Genomic DNA, 18,137 nt, shown 5'->3' with positions numbered 1-18,137 from the left:
ATAATCAAGAGCATTACTACTACAACTACAGTCCTTGGTGATTCTCACTGGATGTCTGAGTGTTGAAGCCCTGTTTTTCAGCTATTGTCTGCCCATGCTGACTCACTAACAGTAAAAATTGTGAAAGTGTGTGAAATCCTAAAAATAGTCTTGCAAATCCTTGCATTAAACGAAAAATAAAGCCACAATACTGCATTCACATACTGTTATTACTGTCAGAGGATCTGGAGACCCCTGGCTGGCAGGACAGTTAGCATATTTGTCAATCTACAACAAGTAATAACATTTCTTCTGCATTGATACTTTCACCCTGTGTGATAGCTACCAGAAGTTAGAGGATTCAGACAGCGTCTCATTTGATATGAAGTCTGTCACAGTGGGATGATCCTTTTGCATGTTTTCAGTAAGTTTTAGTCAGCAGAATGAGCCAGTGTGTGCTCAGCATTTTACATGACCTAGCCATGACAGTTTTGATCTATGAGGAAGTGCCCACAAGGCAGGTTTGCTGTCTTGTGAAATCACATCCTTCAGTGACATCAAGCATCTCAACTCCAGAGAGACCCCAGCCAAAGTGGATGTCCTTTTAACATGATTTCCTCTGAACAACCAGTGCTAATTGTTGCCATTTACTTTACACATACGTTTCACTTACTTGCCATTCACCAGAAAGAGCTGCCCAGCACAGAGATGTTTTGACAGCAACAGAGACAACCTCCATTTACTACACAACCTTTGACAAGAGCTCTCCAACAGGCAATGACAAGGCAGTGACCCTTCAGTTGCTGATGAATGCCCAGGCTGGTATGTCGATGCACTGACAAGCTGTATTCCTGCAGGAACTCCTCTGAGTATGTCAGCACTTCAGTCAACAACACAACTCTGCTCTTAAAATATGCAACCAGTGCACATGCATTTTGGTTTTCAAAACAGTATATATCACTTTCACTTTTAGAAGTAAAAAAGTATGCTTCAGACTTTTCCATCTTTTTTTCTGTGTCACTTGCTTAGATAACCACACATGTATCTACTTTCAAACAGATAGAATGCATTATAGCCAAACTATACAAGAGTATTATAAAGCTGTTTCCAAGTCAACAACCTTGATCTTCCAGTCCCAGCAATGGGGAAAAACCTCCACATTATAAAACTGAGAATGATATTCATCTCAGTGCCATAAGCCTACAAAAGTAGCTGAACCACATCTTGTATGTAGGTTCCTCCTTCAAAGCAGAGGTATGCTGTCTTACAGATGGTTCTCCTGCTCCCTCTCACCCTCTGCCTCTTTCAAAGGAGAGGTTTTCCAGACTCTGGAAGAACTAAAGGTAGTTTTGTGGAATACATAATGCATGTCAGCTAATTCCTTCAACCCTGATGCTGCTACAAAACAATGTTATTGTATCCTGATCCTGTCCGGAATTGCTTTTACATATGCTGCCCATCCAGAACTAGTTTTATGGACATTACTCACATAGTTATACAGAGCTTAAACAGCAGGTTCAACTGTGATAGGCAAATAGAGGAAGGCTAATGTTCCATTCTCTCCAAAGCTCTCTGCTTTGCTTCTGCTTCCAACTTCAAGCGCCTAGAACAAGCAGCAGCCTTTCAGACCATATGGATTTTCTCATGTACCAGTGCTCTGCCTGCAGTACAGAAAGGATAATTCCACCTCCCATGAAACAGCTGTCTTCAGCTTTTCAGAGGCAACATAGGTCCTTCTGCTGCCAAGGACACTTTAAACCCCAGTTACCTTGTCTGTTCAGCCTTTCATAAACCATGTGTGTCACCATTTCTCTTCATTGTCTTTTGTCATTCTTTGAAAAAATAAACTCTTTCCTCCCTCAAAATCGGAGAAAAATATTTTATTAACAACATTTAAAAACTAAAAGATATTTTCTGGAAGTAGATGAACTCTCACAAAATAACACAGCATCATATACCAGCCAGCCAAACCAGCAAGAGACACCCTGACAGCATTGGCTGCATGATGAGTGCCTCATGTCTCCGTGCAATGCTGGTGTGACTGTCCTTCACCTTCAAACCCACAGAAACAGTCTACTGACATTTTCCTCCCGGGCAAATCCCTGAAGCTGAGCTTAGGCCTGAGAGTCCAGGACCATATTCTCCCCATTTCCTACCTTGTCAGAAGTTAAGGCATATTGAGAAGTGCATTAGTATACACCTGGGGCTCACAGCTCTCTCTCCAGGGTCTTCCACCAACATGTGTCCTCCCCACTCAAGTAGTCACAGGGAGGGAGCTGAATCCTCCTGTGACAGCGACCAGCACACTGAACACCGTTCCCATAGACAGCAGATTTTGTGGCCTCAGGACCTGGCTAGGTCAATGGAGACAGATTAGCCAAATGTGGAGGGAAAGTCCAAAAAGAACAAGCAATCAAAGGACTTCTTGCTTGCAGACTGTAACACAGTGAAGTACCACAGCACAGAAGTTTTTGTTTGCGTCTTCTTGATCTACTCATCCAATAAAGAGTGATGGGGGTTGTGGTCACCATCTTTCATGGGAAAATAACTGACAACTGGGAAATTAATTCCTCAAAGTAACTTTGAAAGGCTCAACCAAACTGTCTAAGATGATTTCTTTCTAAAAACTGAATGTTAGTGTCTAAGAAGTTAAGTTAATCCTTGCAAGTCCCCTTGATGTCAGTGGGAGTTCTGCACTCACTCTGGAGCCAGGATGTAACTGTTTGTAAAATGGATTTAAAATTCTAAAAAAAGTATACAGAATGTTAATCAACTGATGGTTTAGAAAATCATAGTAAGTGTTTCTCATCATTGTGTATAAACTGTAGCAATTATAGGCACTCTGATGGTAAAAAAACCCCATTTACGTAATTATCAGACTCATTTCCCCCTGCACATGCAAATAAAAATCAATTAAAGGCTACTACAACAGTAACAAATATCTAACCAACAAATGTCAAAGCTTGTAATCTTATCACATTAGTTTTGGAAACCTTTTACATAACTCGCATAATTTAAATATTTACAAAATATAAACTTTCTTGTCTTATCAAAAATAGGTCTTTTCACATTTAAACAACAGAATTGCTTTTAAAGCCAGGCAAGAAATCATTGCATAAAAATAAACAACCTTTCACAGATGTGAAATTAAATGGAGTCAACATCTGGTGGTAGAGAAAATGTTATCAATAACAGTCTAAATATTTTAATACTGTGAGCCAATCCATAAATTATCTTGTGCATTGAACTTACTTAGGATGCAACTTAATGAAAAGTTCTAGATGCTGCCTCTATAAAAGAAACCAGTGTTTCAAAAAAATTTAACTTGTGGCAGGTTTCTTTGGGCTGAATCTTGTTTGGTTAACTGTGAAAATGATGGTGAACCACCAGCGAGGTGGCTAAACATGGCAGGCTATTACACACGGTCCAACAGTGGGGTGATGATTGGTTGATTCACAAACTGCGTGTTCAGACACTGAGGAAACACCTGTGAAGGACTTTATTTCCTTCAAACACCAAACTGTATTTCTGTCCCTCCTCAAACTTGTCCTTTATGTGTTTGAAAGACAACTTATAAAAAAATTCCGAGGTGTCTTCTTGGTACGCTGCTGGTGTTCCTCAAGCTGTGTTCCAGCTGCTCTGCTCTGGACATGGCCTGCTCCATGCCAGTGGACTCTCCTCTTCCACCCTGGCAGTACCGAGCTCTCTGCAGTCACACATTTCTCAGTATCAGATGCTTTTTTGCATATCATGCAGAAGACAGCCTTCCAAATGGTTGCAAGACAACATGGTCAACAGCAGGACACTTCTCCTATGTTTGTTTTTTCCCTAAAGCCTGCAGAAATGAATGATCTACTGTGTACATCTAGTCTCAGTTTAAAAAATACAGACATAAGGATATCTAACGTATCTTCCATGCCCTCTTCAGTCTCTGGCTAATGATATCTTGAGTTTTCCCTATTGTACCTACTGATAACATAGATCTTCAGGCTGCTGTGGCTATTAAAGACTTGGAAAGTTTTGTGTCTGTCTCTGCTCATGGAGTTACCCATTCAAATGTGTCATCAGGAATCCTTTTTTTGTCATCTTGTCTGTCCCTGCATGCAGGCTGCTCTTTGGTACACCAAATGCTTGGACTACCTGTCGTTTGGCAATACCCCTTCCCCTTGCAACTGATCTCCCTTGCAGTCCCACACAGCCAGAAATAACTGCTGCCCGTGCCACAGTGCTGTATACCAAACAGTGCAGGACAGTGTGGCTGTGTTTTCTGTGCTTCATCTCACTTGCAGGTGTGTACGTCAGTCATGGTCTCGCACCTCCGGCAGCGCACATAACAGCACCAGATGAACTTGCACTCACACCTCTCCACGTGCCTGACAACGTGGGTGTTGTACCCGCGCCCGCAGCACAGCAGGTTGCAGCCGTCTGGTCCCTCCGAGGTGCGGTTACACTCCCTTCCCTGCGTCCCAGCGATCCCCAGTTTTTGGTCTTCAACACAGTAATTGGGAGACTTGTTCACATACAACAGATCTTCTTTGCCAATTGGTATCTTTCGCTGGCTTTTCTCTTTGCGGCGTAGTTTTTTTTTCAGTCGGTCTGATATTTGTATGCTGTTTTCATACTTATCCTTTAAAAAACGGCCAATCTTTTCAAAGGCGGACATTGTTTTCCAACAAGTTTTCACAGCACAGGACCCAGAAACGCCGTGACAACGGCAATCCACTGACATCAGCTTTGCCACAGCCTGAAAGCAAAGGGAGAACAATATTTGAATGTGGTCTTTCACTCACCGGGAACACTGTCTGACATCATTAACAGAGAGATCTCCAAATATTTAATATTCCAGCTGCTGTTGCCATTTCAGTGATGGTGAAGTACATCACAGGAGGATACATTAGGAATTAGCTTTCCAACCCTAGACCTCCACTATGATAAGCCCAACCTTCAAAGTGCTCTGGATTTGCATGTTGCAATGGCAATAACGTAGCAATATTGAATCACAATAATGAAAACTTGTATTTCTGGCTGGCTTTTCATTCTGGAGGATCCTAAATACCTGAAATGATATGTCCTGTGTCTTCTCTCCCATTGCTGGAATTCAAATCGTCCTCATAGGGAAGAGTAGGAGTGGATACAGGGATAGGCCAGGTAACAGCACTGTTTTTATGCTGGAAGACATTTACTGGGTAGGTCTAAAGTTTTTTTAAGGGTGCCTTGTGCCTCATCATGATCACTAAACTTTCACAACACAGTTTGTAACTAAGGCCACAGGAATGGATCCAATCTGTATGTACCACCAGTGTGGCTCAGCAGCAGAAGCAGTAAAGCATTACAGCCTGGAGGTTCCTCAGGATAGGCCCATGTTGGGAGCACAGGAGGATGCCAACCTCTCTGAGCTTCATGCAAGGTCTATCAAAGGAGCCACTACAGCTCCACAGAAGTATCCTCAGCTCAGGTATTCTGCAGTAAATCTCGGGTGCTTCTCACAAGATCAAGCCCTGTTCTTGTAATTGAGGCATACTAGCACTATCACGGGTTTCTAGTGTTTCCAGTTGCATAATGGCTTTATTCAACGCAATTTGACAGTTGAATTCATATTACTTTTACCACTTGCAATGTTTCAACAAAATTTCCACAGTTATTACCAACACTAGAATACCCTTGGATGTGCTATTTTTTAATGCCCACGCAGAAGCGAGCACAGGGCTGAACAACTGTCTGACCCATGATGAGAATCTGCACTCTGCACTAAGCTTTTGCAATTCACAGGAATTTTGGCTCAGTTTATAGGAGACCAGGGCTCAAAGATCTGGAATCTGTAAACAAGCAGTAATTTTCTTTATCTGGGACTACAAATAGTCAGCAGATAATATTTCTTTCTGTAATATCTAATAGCCCTATTATAAAATTATACAATTAGACTCATGAGACATCTTACATTAGCGCCTGGAAAAGTGCACACAAAAACTGTCACATGCATAATGCAGCAAAAGGACAAGGTATCATCATTTTTGTTTTGTTTTGGTTTACTCTTCTATCAACATGCTCTTTGGAGTCACCTTGTAGACTCGTATGGGCCGTTGGTTAATGGTGTGGAAAGCCCATGGTACTGTCTTCCATTTTACTATCTTTCCTCCTCCCTTATTTACTTTCCATGATCAAGTCAACTGGGAAACATAACAGCATGATTTTTAAGTTAACTCTTAGTCAGTTTCTCTTGAAACTTCTCATGCAGGAAAGCCAATACAGATTCAAATTATTCCTTCATGGAGGAAACACTATTTCCCACAAAACAGGGAAGACAAAACACCCATCCAACTTCATAATATTTATTAAATATCACCCTAAACTTTCACTTGCCCCACTGCCCCTACAAGTATTAACTGCTGTCAGTCTATATCTTTCTCAAACTGTCTTGGGGAAGAAAAAAACAGAAGACAAATCTATCTAACACCTTCCTGCGGTTTGCCCTGGGAAAGCAGTTTCATTCGTGTCTGCTCCTAAGCCTTGATTTTGCAGTGAGATGAGAGCCCTGAAATCCTACAAAGCCCTACTGACCATATACAGGACCAGAAACAAACTCAAGTCCCAGACTGCTTATTTGTAGCTCAGGAAGCACTAATGCCATCCTCAAAGTTCCAGTCAAGGAACGGTGCACATAAAATGAGCTCCTTCTACCCTGTATGTTAAACTGAGACTTTTCATCTTGGTGAATGTGGTCACTGTTGCTTGGGATGCATCCAACAGGGTTAAATGCATTGATTTCAGTGGGAGCTGAAGCTTTCTGGCTTGTTCTGCCCCAAAGAGCAGCCCAAGTTGGTATTTGCAAACAACTCCACAAACTTTATTAAAAATACATGTGACCAAAGTGTTTGCCTGAAGTCCCATCTTTGGTGAATCAACAGGACCTATGTGTTGATAAAGGTTACTCCAGAAGCCAAACAAGTACAGCATCCAAAGAACCATCAGCAAGAAAGAGCAGGTGTATGCCCTGACCTAGAACAGCCATTAGCCTTTGCAAACTAAACCTGCCCCAGTACAAAAGATATTTCCAGATGCTGTGGGTTGCTTTTGGGATTAGAGATTTTTCCCTGTCCTGAAAGAAATAAGACATTGCAACAAACAGCCTCTCATCCCAGAGCACACACAGATTCTTTCAGTGGCAAATCAACAGGCAGCAATTCTCGTAGATACTTACTTTTTCTCCTCCACAGGCTAGTTTCTGTTTAATAGACAGACTTGACCTTGTGCTTGTATCTCAAGAATCTATGAAATAGGAAATCACTGCATAGTAAGAAGTGACAGTGATTGAGGCAGATGAGAATTTGAGATCCAAGGACAGTAAGTCTTTGTCAGAATACAGAGAACCTAATAAAATGTCAAGGAGAAGAGAAACACTATATTGAAAGATAAATTTTACACACAGCTTAGAATAAGAAGTGATTTAACAATATTTTCCAATTTCTAATAATTAGCTATTTGTATCAAGGCAAGTAACTAGAATCTCAAAGTAGTTTGAAATCACATTATGCTGTAAGATTTACAAAGTTACAGGTGTAATCCTTGCTTTCACTGCAGTATGACAGGTAACTAACTAGGGAAGAAACAGTGGGAGAAACGACACACAATTTGGCTTGGAGAAAGTACTACACTTCCAAGTCTGCTAGAATCAGATATAGTAAAACCTGGATGAGGCAGAAGGATCCAGAAATTGTCAAGAGAAGTACCGGACATGTCTACTAGATGATAAGGATGAGTCACTTCAATGTGGGCAAGTAATTCAACAGATCACACTCAAGAGTCTTTCTCTGAGGAGGAATTAATGAAAACTAAAGGGAAACAAAATTTCTAAACAGGAACAGAAACTGATGTTGGAGTCTGAGGCTGATGTAAAAATATAAAAATGCAGCATAGATTATGGACAACCTGACAAATGTGGGAGTGGAAGCACTGAGAACGTCCATAGCAGTTACAAACATTTCTGGGTTTTATTGTTGCTCAGGATTCTCACATGAAACTTCGATGCACTGTTAGAATGATTTAGGGTGTCATCAGAATTGTGCATGACCCTGGGCTATTGCTTCCCAGCTGCTAGGATGGGCAAGTTTCCTAGTTGGATTCCAACACATTTTGGGTTGTCACTACTGCCAGCATAGGAATCTGACATCTTGCTTTGACTGATCACAAAACATGTTGCTGGATCTCAAGCTGCCATCTGAACTTTAACAAACTCCCATAGTTGAACATCTGGTACAACTGAGACACTAGGAAACTTCTCCTACTGTCTTCTTGTAAACAAATCCAAGATGGTGCCTATAGAGCCAAGGCAGCCTTCCGGTGTGAGGTGGCTGCAGCATACGCTGGTGTCTCAATAGGGCACAGAGTTCCTGAGATGCAGAGTTACTGAGAGCGTGCTTACAGACTGGCTTCACAACCAGTGCTTAGTTTTACATCTTCAGATTCACATGGTGAATCTTTTCAGTTATTCATGAAACTGTGCAAGTATTCTCCCTAAGGAACAAAATTTCACAGAGAACTTGAGAGAAGCATAGTTACTCTCAGAAACATGGTCAGTATATATGTCCTTCTGTGCAAGCTGGGATAGCTGGGCAGTTTTCTTAGGCTGATCATGAAAACAATGACTGCTTGTGGGAATTGATCAGTGTGGGAGTGAGCTGAGCACAGCAGTGTTGTCTTCAGCCACAAGACCACCTGAGCAGATCCTCTTGCTCCTGTTGCCACTCACTGTCCCAGTGCTGGTAGTACTTGCACAAGAGCACAGGGTTAAGCCATAAATTAGATTGAGTGCTGAACACTGGTCTGTGTTAAAAATCAGTCTGAATAAGAGATCATTTGTAAACTGACTTCCTTTCACTGATCCAATACAATTAACAAAAGGAGCAGCATGGGGTGGGAATGTGTAGCTGGAACAGGTGAATGGGCAGAAAACACAGACTGGTCTGCAGTGAAGGAGTGTCAGTGGAATCACAGTTTGCATGCTCCTTGATGGCAATCAATCCTTAATTATTCCAAGTTAATGTCTCTGTTTGCAGGCACTGTTCTCAGCTGTGAGACAGGGGCTGCCAGTACTTGTTTCACAACAGGAACCAATGCCTGTAACCAAACAGCTTAATTTGAGCCATTGGTAGAACTAATAGGACTACTCATGAAGACAAGCACGTGTCCCACCAGTGGTACAGCACTTAAAAATAGCTTGCAAACTGTTTGTGGGTCTGTTACCAGCTTGCAAGGATCATTAAAAATACACTCTGATGAACCAAGCTATTTCAATGTGAGAACAGAAGACCTGCACATCAAATGCATTTCCACAAGTGGGAAACTGAGCAGAATTCTTCCATCAGTAAAAAAATAACAGTAATACAAAATAGTAAACCCTGACTCCCTTCATTCTTTTATATAAGGAGCAGAGGTCCTCAACTCACATACGCACATCTAAGTAAACTGAACACTATCATGCTAAAAGATGATGAACATTTATCTTGTGTCAGAATAAGGAATGAAATCTGGATCTTCCAAGGTCCAGGTTAGTATTCTAAACTCAGTCACAGGATCCTTACAGTTTTAAAACTGAGATATCTTGGTTTTAACTGTGAGTTGTAGAAATGTAAAATAGCATTTTGTATGGAAAGAAAAAGAGAATTCTGCACATACCAGTTCTATTAGTAACTCCAAATAAACACACAAGTATTGTCCCTGCAAGACTGCTCTTGCAAGACACAGAATCAAGAACATGATAGTATTTATTACAAAAGGTCATAAGGTACCAAAATATATTGCAAAACATCCTCCTTGTAAGCCCCAAAACATGAAGGTCAATGTTTTCCAACATCTCCTAGTTAAAGATTTTGAAACTACAAAAATGAAGAGATCTGCTCAGCTTTGCTTCAGCTAGTATTGCTGCTAGACATCCCAAGTACCAACAATAAACATTCTCTTTCACTCTGGACAGTGGTCAAAATATTTTCTTTATCCTACAGTTTGCCATTAAGTTACAAAATATTTATGCATGGAAGCTGACTAAATACTCTACATATTTTCTGCCACGATAACAAACAAGAAATACACCATTGATACAAAATCAGTGAAATAAGGGTCTTCTGGCCTTTCAGGCTTGCAGTGGATGGGTTTTTTAAAACAGTGTCTCAGAAAAGGAATGCGTGTGATGTGCACTAAATAAGCCTGTGTCAGGGTAGCCTGAGAACCTAGTTGGAGAGCTCAGTATCATGTAAAGCCTGCAACTCCAAAAGGTCCTCAGGACCCAGTGAATCCTGTTGGGCCACATTCTACCACATTCCTGTAGACTGATAGCCTAGTCTAAAATTCTGGTTTCATGAAGTTACATGTAGAAAGAAGTACTACCCAACATGAATAGTACCAGAAGACAGTGTCTTTGCCTGGCATGAAGAATGTGGACTCAGAATAGATTACGTTCTCGTGCATATAACCAATACCTGAGGTAACCTGGATCTCGTAAAAAATACTACTCGTGGAAAATGAAGACTCACTTAACCACATGCTTCAACCCCTTGTAGCTTTAGCTCAATGTTTGAAAACACGTTATCTTTGTCTGAACACACTCTTCCCCTTTGCCAGCCAGTCATAGAATCATAGAATGGTAGGGGCTGGAAGGGACCTTTAGAGATCATCTAGTCCAACCCCCCTGCTAAAGTAGGTCCACCTAAATCAGGTCACATAGGAATGTGACCAAGTGGGTTTTGAAGACCTCCACAGGAGACTCCACACCCTCCCTGGGAAACATGTGCCAGTGCTGTCACCCTGTACCCACGACAAAGATTGTCCAGCTGTCTATGTGACCACTGTAGATGAGATCAGGGAACTGATTCAACTTTAAAGACAGCAACACCAAAAGAATGGTTCCTTCATAAAATTCACAGTATGATACCCTAGCATTTGTGCTGGCACACCTGCAGCAATGAGCCTGAAGCACATGCATGGTATGGGAAGACTAAGCAAATGCTGTCACTGAAGACAAAAGGTGCTGCTAACATAAAGATGGGGTAAGAGAAGAAAACGGTATCAAAGAGAAAACCTGTGTCACTGCTACCTAAACAGAGAAATCACATCTCTCTTTCTCTTTGAAGTTCCTCTGGAGCCTTGCAGTCCTCTTCCCAACACATTCACTGTCATCCTAATCAGAGAAAATGGCACTAACAGTAAACATGAGTATTAAAATAAAAAATTCATATCTGTACTGTACATTAAAAATAATGACATTAAGAGAGATAGTTTTATGGATATTATTATCTCCTCTCTTAACTCTCTCTACAAAAGTGATAAATAACCCTTTGCTCTTTCCCTAAGGATATAATCATTTAATCTTCTACTCCTCTTATTAACATCCCCAACTACAAAGTACCCATCGTCTTTTTAATTAGCCTGGCATCTAATTAAACTCACAGTAACTATTCTCAACATCTCCTTAGGTTTAAAGTTTGCTGCTTCTGCTTCAGCCCTACAAAAGGCCTATGTTCCTGAAAGATTTTCTGGTTTTCCAGATATATAACTTAATTAAATTATATAACATTTATTACCTCATCAACTGTAAAAATCATTTAAAGTAAAATAGTTTGCAATGGCTATTTTGATGGCTTACTACAGTTATTCCCCACCTATGGTGGTTAGGAAAGTTGTTTTGAAAAAAAATCCACTAACACTGCTTCTGGCTACAGGAAATTACTGGGTTACAATGGAGTCCATCAATATGCGTAGTCAAAACTGAGGGGGGGTGTCTCCTTTTCTTTAGTTACAGCTGCCTCACTGAGCAAACAGATTTAAAGTATCACAGGGGCAGAGAGTGACATTAAACACTTTCAAAGACAACAACTCCAAGATAAAGCAGAGAAAGTAAAGCATGAATCAGAATCCAAGCCTCTGCTATTCCAGACGTAAGACCCAAGCACTAGGTTATGGACTCACATCTCCCTATATTGGCTGTTTCTGCCTCCATTTCTCATCTCCTGCAGAATAAAAAAGGAGGACCCAGTGTCACACACTTACACAAACATTTTTGTACTCTGCGTACTTTGAGTTTTAGTCCTCTGGGCTGAAGAAGAGCTATCTGAAGCCAGGCTCCTCTCACTTCTCTGACAAGTGCCCAAATCAGTGGGCTACTTTAAAACAGAAGTGTCATTGCCATTCAATTTTTCAGAGAAAATGTCAACTCTCAGTTTCCTCTCTGAATGACTTTAGACTTCTGGCCTCAGCTATGGACCCCAGACTGTGGATGGATAACAACAGGGGTTACTCATCAGGCTGGATGTGACCTGCTGAAGAGCAAGTCTGTGGAGAGAGACCTGGGAGTCCTCATAGATAACAAACTAAATACGAGCCAGCAATGTGCCCTCGTGGCCAAGAAGGCCAATGGCATCCTGGGATGCTCCGGAAAAGTGTGGCCAGCAGGTTGAGGGAGGTTGTCCTCCCCCTCTACTCTGCCCTGGTGAGGTCTCATCTGGAGTCCTGTGTCCAGATGTGGGCTTCCCAGCTCAAGAGGGACAGGGAACTTCTAGAGAGTCCAGCACAGGGCTACCAAGATGATCAGGGGACTGGAACATGTTTCTTACAAGAAAAGGTGTGGGATTTGGGATTGTTCAGCCTGAAGGAGACTGAGGAGCCACCTCATCAACACTTTTAAGTACCTAAAGGGTGGACGTAGTGTCCAGTGACAGGACTAAGGGTAATGGATGTAAGCTGGAACACAAAAAGTTCCATTTAAACGTAAGTAGAAACTACTGTTAAGGGTGGGTGAGTCCTGGCACAGGCTGCTCAGGGAGGTTGTGGAATCTCCTTCTCTGGAGGTCTTCAAAACCTGCCTGGACACGTTCCTGTGCAACCTGACCAAGATGAACCTGCTTTAGTGGAAGCATTGGACTAGGTCATCTCTGGAGGTCCCTTCCAACCCCTACCATTCTATGATTCTATGATCCTATGACTCACGTCCAGTCTGTCTGCTTATTCTGTACTAAAGAGAACAACAAATGCAGGCTGTGATAACAAAAGAACAATCAGTGAAAAAACTCCTATTATGCTGATAACACTATTTCAAGTTTACTACAGAATATCAAATATCTATTTAAGACAACTCTGATAAGCATTCCATATCTAAATCTTTTTTTAATGGATTTTATTTTAACCTGTGGAGCTGAGAAAGTTAAAAAGAGCTTTGATTCCAGGTTTGTGCACGTTTGCTTTGGCCACACTAGTGCTGTTGTTGCCACTAGCCCCATCCGTACCTGAGGTCAAGGATGGGCCTCATTTTGCCGATTGACATTTTGTCAATGAAGGTGAGTAGCAATTGCTGCCACTTCTGAAGAGTGACACATACCTGCCTGCCAGCTTCGTTGTTGTGCAAGTTCATGGCTGCCAGTCCACTCTCGCTCTTGCCCGTTAGGTTCTTAATGGGCACGTCCAGGAACTTCCTGCTGAAGGCCATTCCATAGTGGATGTCGTCAGAGCAGCCGCCCCAGTGCCAGCCCTCGCTGGCCGAGCCGCCGTGCCGCAGGCTCACGTCGCAGGAGCACTCAGTCACGTTCCCTGCACTGCACGACCGTGTCACCGCGTGCACCAGCCCCGCTGATGTCACTGCATATATGAACGCCGCCTCTTTCGTGCCTACAAAGCAAGGCACAGACGTGACTTCATAACTCCCCCAGATCATCTTCCCGGTTGAGCTGTTGGAAGCCATTTTAAATGCCGGACCATTATCAAAAGGAAACAGTTAGAGGTTCAAAATCCTTACAGCTTAGTCTGTAGAGCTAACTTGTTTAAAACAGTGGATAGTCACATCCAAAATGACCTTGGGGCCTCTTCATGCGACCATGGTATTAATGGTGCTGTTTCTGGCTGCCTGTACCATGCAAGTTTTGGTAACTCCTTTCTACATCTGATCAGGAACTTTATCTGCCTCAGAAACTTTCAATACTATCAATTAAGTTTTAATAATAATTAAAAAATCAGACCTAACCAAACCACACCCCAAACTCCTTACTCTCCACTCTGCTTTTCACTATTTGTATTGATTTGAAGATGAAAAGGTTAGTCCAGGTCTCTGGGGAAGAACTTGAAGCTGTCATGATCCCAGGTTACTTTGCTACAGGGCAAAAACTTACCTCATGCTAAATTTAACAAATGTTGAGGTTCTAACTCACAAAGATTGCAAAGAGCCCCAAGAATACTAAACCAGGCAGAAATCAGGATGGTACAAGGACACTTAAGCCATGTGCTTTTACTAGAATAAACTGCCTGTGGGAAAAACAGCAGTATAAAAAGCCTTTAACTGTTATATCTCAGAAGCATCACTGAGGGACTTGCCTGGGCCTCTTATGCTAATCCCATTCATCCTCAGAGGCTCTGGCATACAGCAGAACAGATCTTTAAACCATGTTAAGCACGGTATACTCTCTAAGCAAACTGGCCATTAATTGCAGCTAAAACTCCACTGTACTACTTTTCAGTAGTTGGAAAAAAAATTGTAACTTCCCCATCTCCTGAGTTTCTGCTGACAGGCAGGAAAGCTCCTGTTTGATTCTGCTGTTTGCATTAGTCTGTAGTGCTGGTACCATCAAAAAATGCTTCCACAGGACATACTAGTGAAGCTTGGTGGGTTGGCAGTACTGGAACAGTCCTTCCCATTGGAGAGAAGGACAAACATACAGTATATATGGCTGCATATATTAGGGTAAACTGCTCTCAAGTGTTTGTCTTTTGAACTTTTCCTTTTTGAAATACACACCACTTTTAATTGCTCATTTTATGTTTTCATGGTTGATATTTGGGTTTTCTTCATTGTTGCGTTGTGGTATAGAATGAAGATTGTACAAACTCAAAATTAAGGATGGTAATATCCAAGTTCACATCAATGGCTACATAGAAAACGTTGAATAGAGGGCTCAAAAGGAAAGTGCAGGATCAAGACCTTTGATACTGTCATTTGACACAAACAAAAGGCCCCTATTTCAATGCAAATTTCAGCAATTCCAGTATTAGTCCATGCAAGCAAAGCAGTTTTGTTCGGGCTGCAATATCACCTAATTGAGCTCACATGATACACTTTAAAGCAGCTCACATCACAGTACTGTGAGCAGATTTTTACCTGCAATCCAGTGACCTTTTCGAAATATTATGTGTCATTACTCCACTTATTTAGTAATTATGACATAAGAGGATAAATCCAACATCAGTGTAAGGCTAACACAATTTCAACACAGTTAAGTGGATCTAGTTAAAGGCGCTGTCGTCCACGGAGCTGTTAGGCAGATATTACAATAAGCAACGATAATCTGGGGAGAACACTGACAGGTTTCACCTGCCGGGTGCACGTCGCGTACCCGCGTTAGCCTCTCGGGGCGGACGGGGCAACTCTGCCCGGCTCTACCGGCGGGACGGCCGGCCCCTGCGCCCGCCCCGCCACCCGCCCCACTGGGATACTCGCTCCGCCAAGGGATGCCGGAGGAGCCCCTTGGCCCTCTCTGACCCGACGGAGCTGCAGGTGCGGCCGGCGGCCCCGTCGGCGCGGACACTCACCGCTGCTGAGCTGTTGTCCGAAGGCGGCGGCGGCGGTGGCGGAGGAGACGGGTGCGCGCCGAACGGCGGGTGGCGGGCGACAGTCCCAGCGCTCATGTCGGAACTGGCTGCGGCACTCCTGGAGTCCCAGGCGGGCTCCCTCACGGATGGCGGGCACCAGCTCCGGCTTCTGCCTGCATAGGTCCTGCTGCCGGCGGCTCAGCGGCGGGCTGGCGCAGCCCGACTTCTCCGGGCCGCCGGCGGCGGCGACGCCCAGCCACCTGCGGAAGCAGCGCCCCGGTCAGCGCGGAGGGCACGGCCGCGCAGCCCCTCCCTCCCGCGCCCGGCTACTCACGTCCAGGTGTCGCCGGCGGCGGCGGCGGGGCAGAGGGCGAGCAGCAGCGCGGCCCGCAGCAGCCGCGGCCCGACGGGGTCCCCGCGCCCTGCGGCCGCCGCCCCGCGCCCCATGGCCACCGCATCGGGCCCCGCCGCGCCGCCGCCGCCCGCCGCCCCGGCCCCCGGGCTGCGCGGACCGAGGGGGATGGTCGCCAGCGGGACCCTCTACTCGGCTCTCTGCTGCTCAGGGGGCGGCAGGCAGCTGGCCGGAGACGCCCGGGCCGTCGGAGTGCCCTCCCGGGGAGCACGGGCCGGCGGGGAGGGCGGCAGGAGGGGAAGCATTGGGAGCGCTCAGTTCCCTTCAAGGTGAGAAAGTTGAGTTTGATGTTTTCCCCGGCTCTGCCTCCCCCGGCCGCGCATTGGCCGCCCGGGGGCCGGGGCGGGCCGGGGCGGGGCGGCAGCGGGGGCGAGCTGCGCGTTTCCCCGCAGCGCTCCGCACCCTGCGCACGCCTCCGGTATGTCCCGCCTGGCACCCGGAGCTGCTCGCCAGCCCCTCTGCGGCGCTGCCCCTTTCCTCGGGGATGCGAAGCACCGATTGCGGCTGGGACGGCTGCTGGCGCGGGTCCTGGAGCGACAATGTGGCTGCCGGCAGAGGAACCGGCAGGTCTGCGGCGACTCATCCACAGGAAGAAGATAAAGCGCAAAATACCTGTGTTAATAAATCGTAACATTCCAAATGCTTTTTATTCAAATTTTCTAACGCTTTAACAGTATTAACATAACTGTGTCCAGGGTCAGCATCAGTATTCGTTAAGACAGCATCAGTCTACTCCCGGACACTTCAGCTGAGACCTTTATCAGCTACTACCTTTAACCATAGAATCGTTTTGGTTGGAAAAGACCTTTTAGAATATCGAGTCCAACTCCTAACCTAACACTGACACATCCGCCACTAAACCATGTCCCTCAGCACCTCCTCCACACAGTTTTTAAATACCTCCAAGAGTGCTGACTCCACCACCTCCCTGGGCAAATCTTTTGGCGAAGAAATTTTTCCTAGTATGTGATCTAAACCTCCCCTGGTGCAACTTGAGACCATTTCCCTTTGTCCTATCACTTATTACTTCAGAGAAGAGATGGACTCCCACCTCCCTTCAGCCTCCTTTCAGGTAGTCGTAGAGAGCAGTAGGCTCTCTCCTCAGCCTCTTTTTCTCCAGGCTAAACAGCCACAGTTCCCTCAGCAGCTTCTCATAAAACTTGTGTTCTAAACCCTTCACCAGTTTTGTTGCCTTTCTTTAGACACATTAATTACTCATTTTACATGTTAAAACCAATTGAGTCAGCTAGCAGCTGATGAAGCTGGTGTTGGAACTCTGGACTTTCAAGTTCTCTTTGATCACAATATATTGCTGCTTCGTCCCACGTAAGCGAAACACCTGCACTAAAAATAATCTGGATAAAATGGCAGCTCTGTAAATTGATTTGACACAGTTGTATATTAGCAAAATAGCTCTTGTTGACTGATAACAGCTCCAAGTGAAGATCACAGTCAGTCATCTCAAATGACAGATGTACATTTTTAACTGTACAACATGTTGAGAAATAATCACATAACTGTGGTATTCCTCCTGTCTTTTTCTCCATGGATATGCTGACATATTTTAAGAGCATCAACTGTGGTACTTTTAGACCTTCATGTTCATTTTCCTGCACTTAAAGAGTCTTCAAAGCATTGCCAGTTCTGGGCAGCTGCAATATGACTCCATAAGCTATTTAAACCTTCCTATATGCCTTGTTTTTGCTGTTCTGAATTTTAGTCTGGTGAACATCTGCTTGTGGTTGTGGAGGAACTTAGTCTGGAGTGAGGGAAATGGATGGAGGATGACACTAGGACACAAAGAACTGGCCATGAAATGGGTTTGAATCAGTCAAAACTGTGTGGGTTGGGTCAGAGAATTATCTAATTATTCCAAAACATATGGTTTGGTTTATCTTCTTTGCTGCTTCCTGGCTCCACCTACTGAAGTTAATTCAAAGCCCTAGTCTAACAGCCGTGTATTTCTTACGTGTTTTTGATCTACATGCATTTATCATCCATTCTGAAATGGTTTTTTTTAAATATTATTCTTCTCTGTGGTTTGTTTCGTGGAGTTTTGTTTGTTTGGGTTTTTTTTATTAGTATGGAGCTTTTGGTCCTAAATTGGGATTTTTCTTCTCTAGAAGCTGCAGAGTCTTACAGGCTAATGGCAATGTAAAATGTAAATCTGAAAAATATGGATTTC

At 43.8% G+C, this 18,137-nt stretch overlaps 1 protein-coding gene across 1 annotated transcript; it reads right to left on the bottom strand.

The window, feature by feature from the left end:
• Nucleotides 1-1,844: 1,844 nt before the first annotated feature.
• Nucleotides 1,845-15,987, bottom strand: WNT16 (Wnt family member 16). The gene is made up of 4 exons (XM_062018782.1): nt 15,875-15,987; nt 15,541-15,800; nt 13,343-13,629; nt 1,845-4,723 (listed from the first exon to the last, which is right to left on the bottom strand). The coding sequence occupies exons 1-4, from the start codon at nt 15,985-15,987 to the stop codon at nt 4,259-4,261; spliced, it is 1,125 nt and encodes a 374-aa protein (XP_061874766.1). The 3' UTR covers nt 1,845-4,258.
• Between the last annotated feature and the right edge of the window lie 2,150 nt (nt 15,988-18,137).

The sequence above is a fragment of the Colius striatus genome, chromosome 1 (assembly GCF_028858725.1).
Source record: "Colius striatus isolate bColStr4 chromosome 1, bColStr4.1.hap1, whole genome shotgun sequence".
NCBI classification, from domain to species: Eukaryota; Metazoa; Chordata; class Aves; order Coliiformes; family Coliidae; genus Colius; species Colius striatus.
This window is presented reverse-complemented; position numbering and strand designations above follow the sequence as displayed.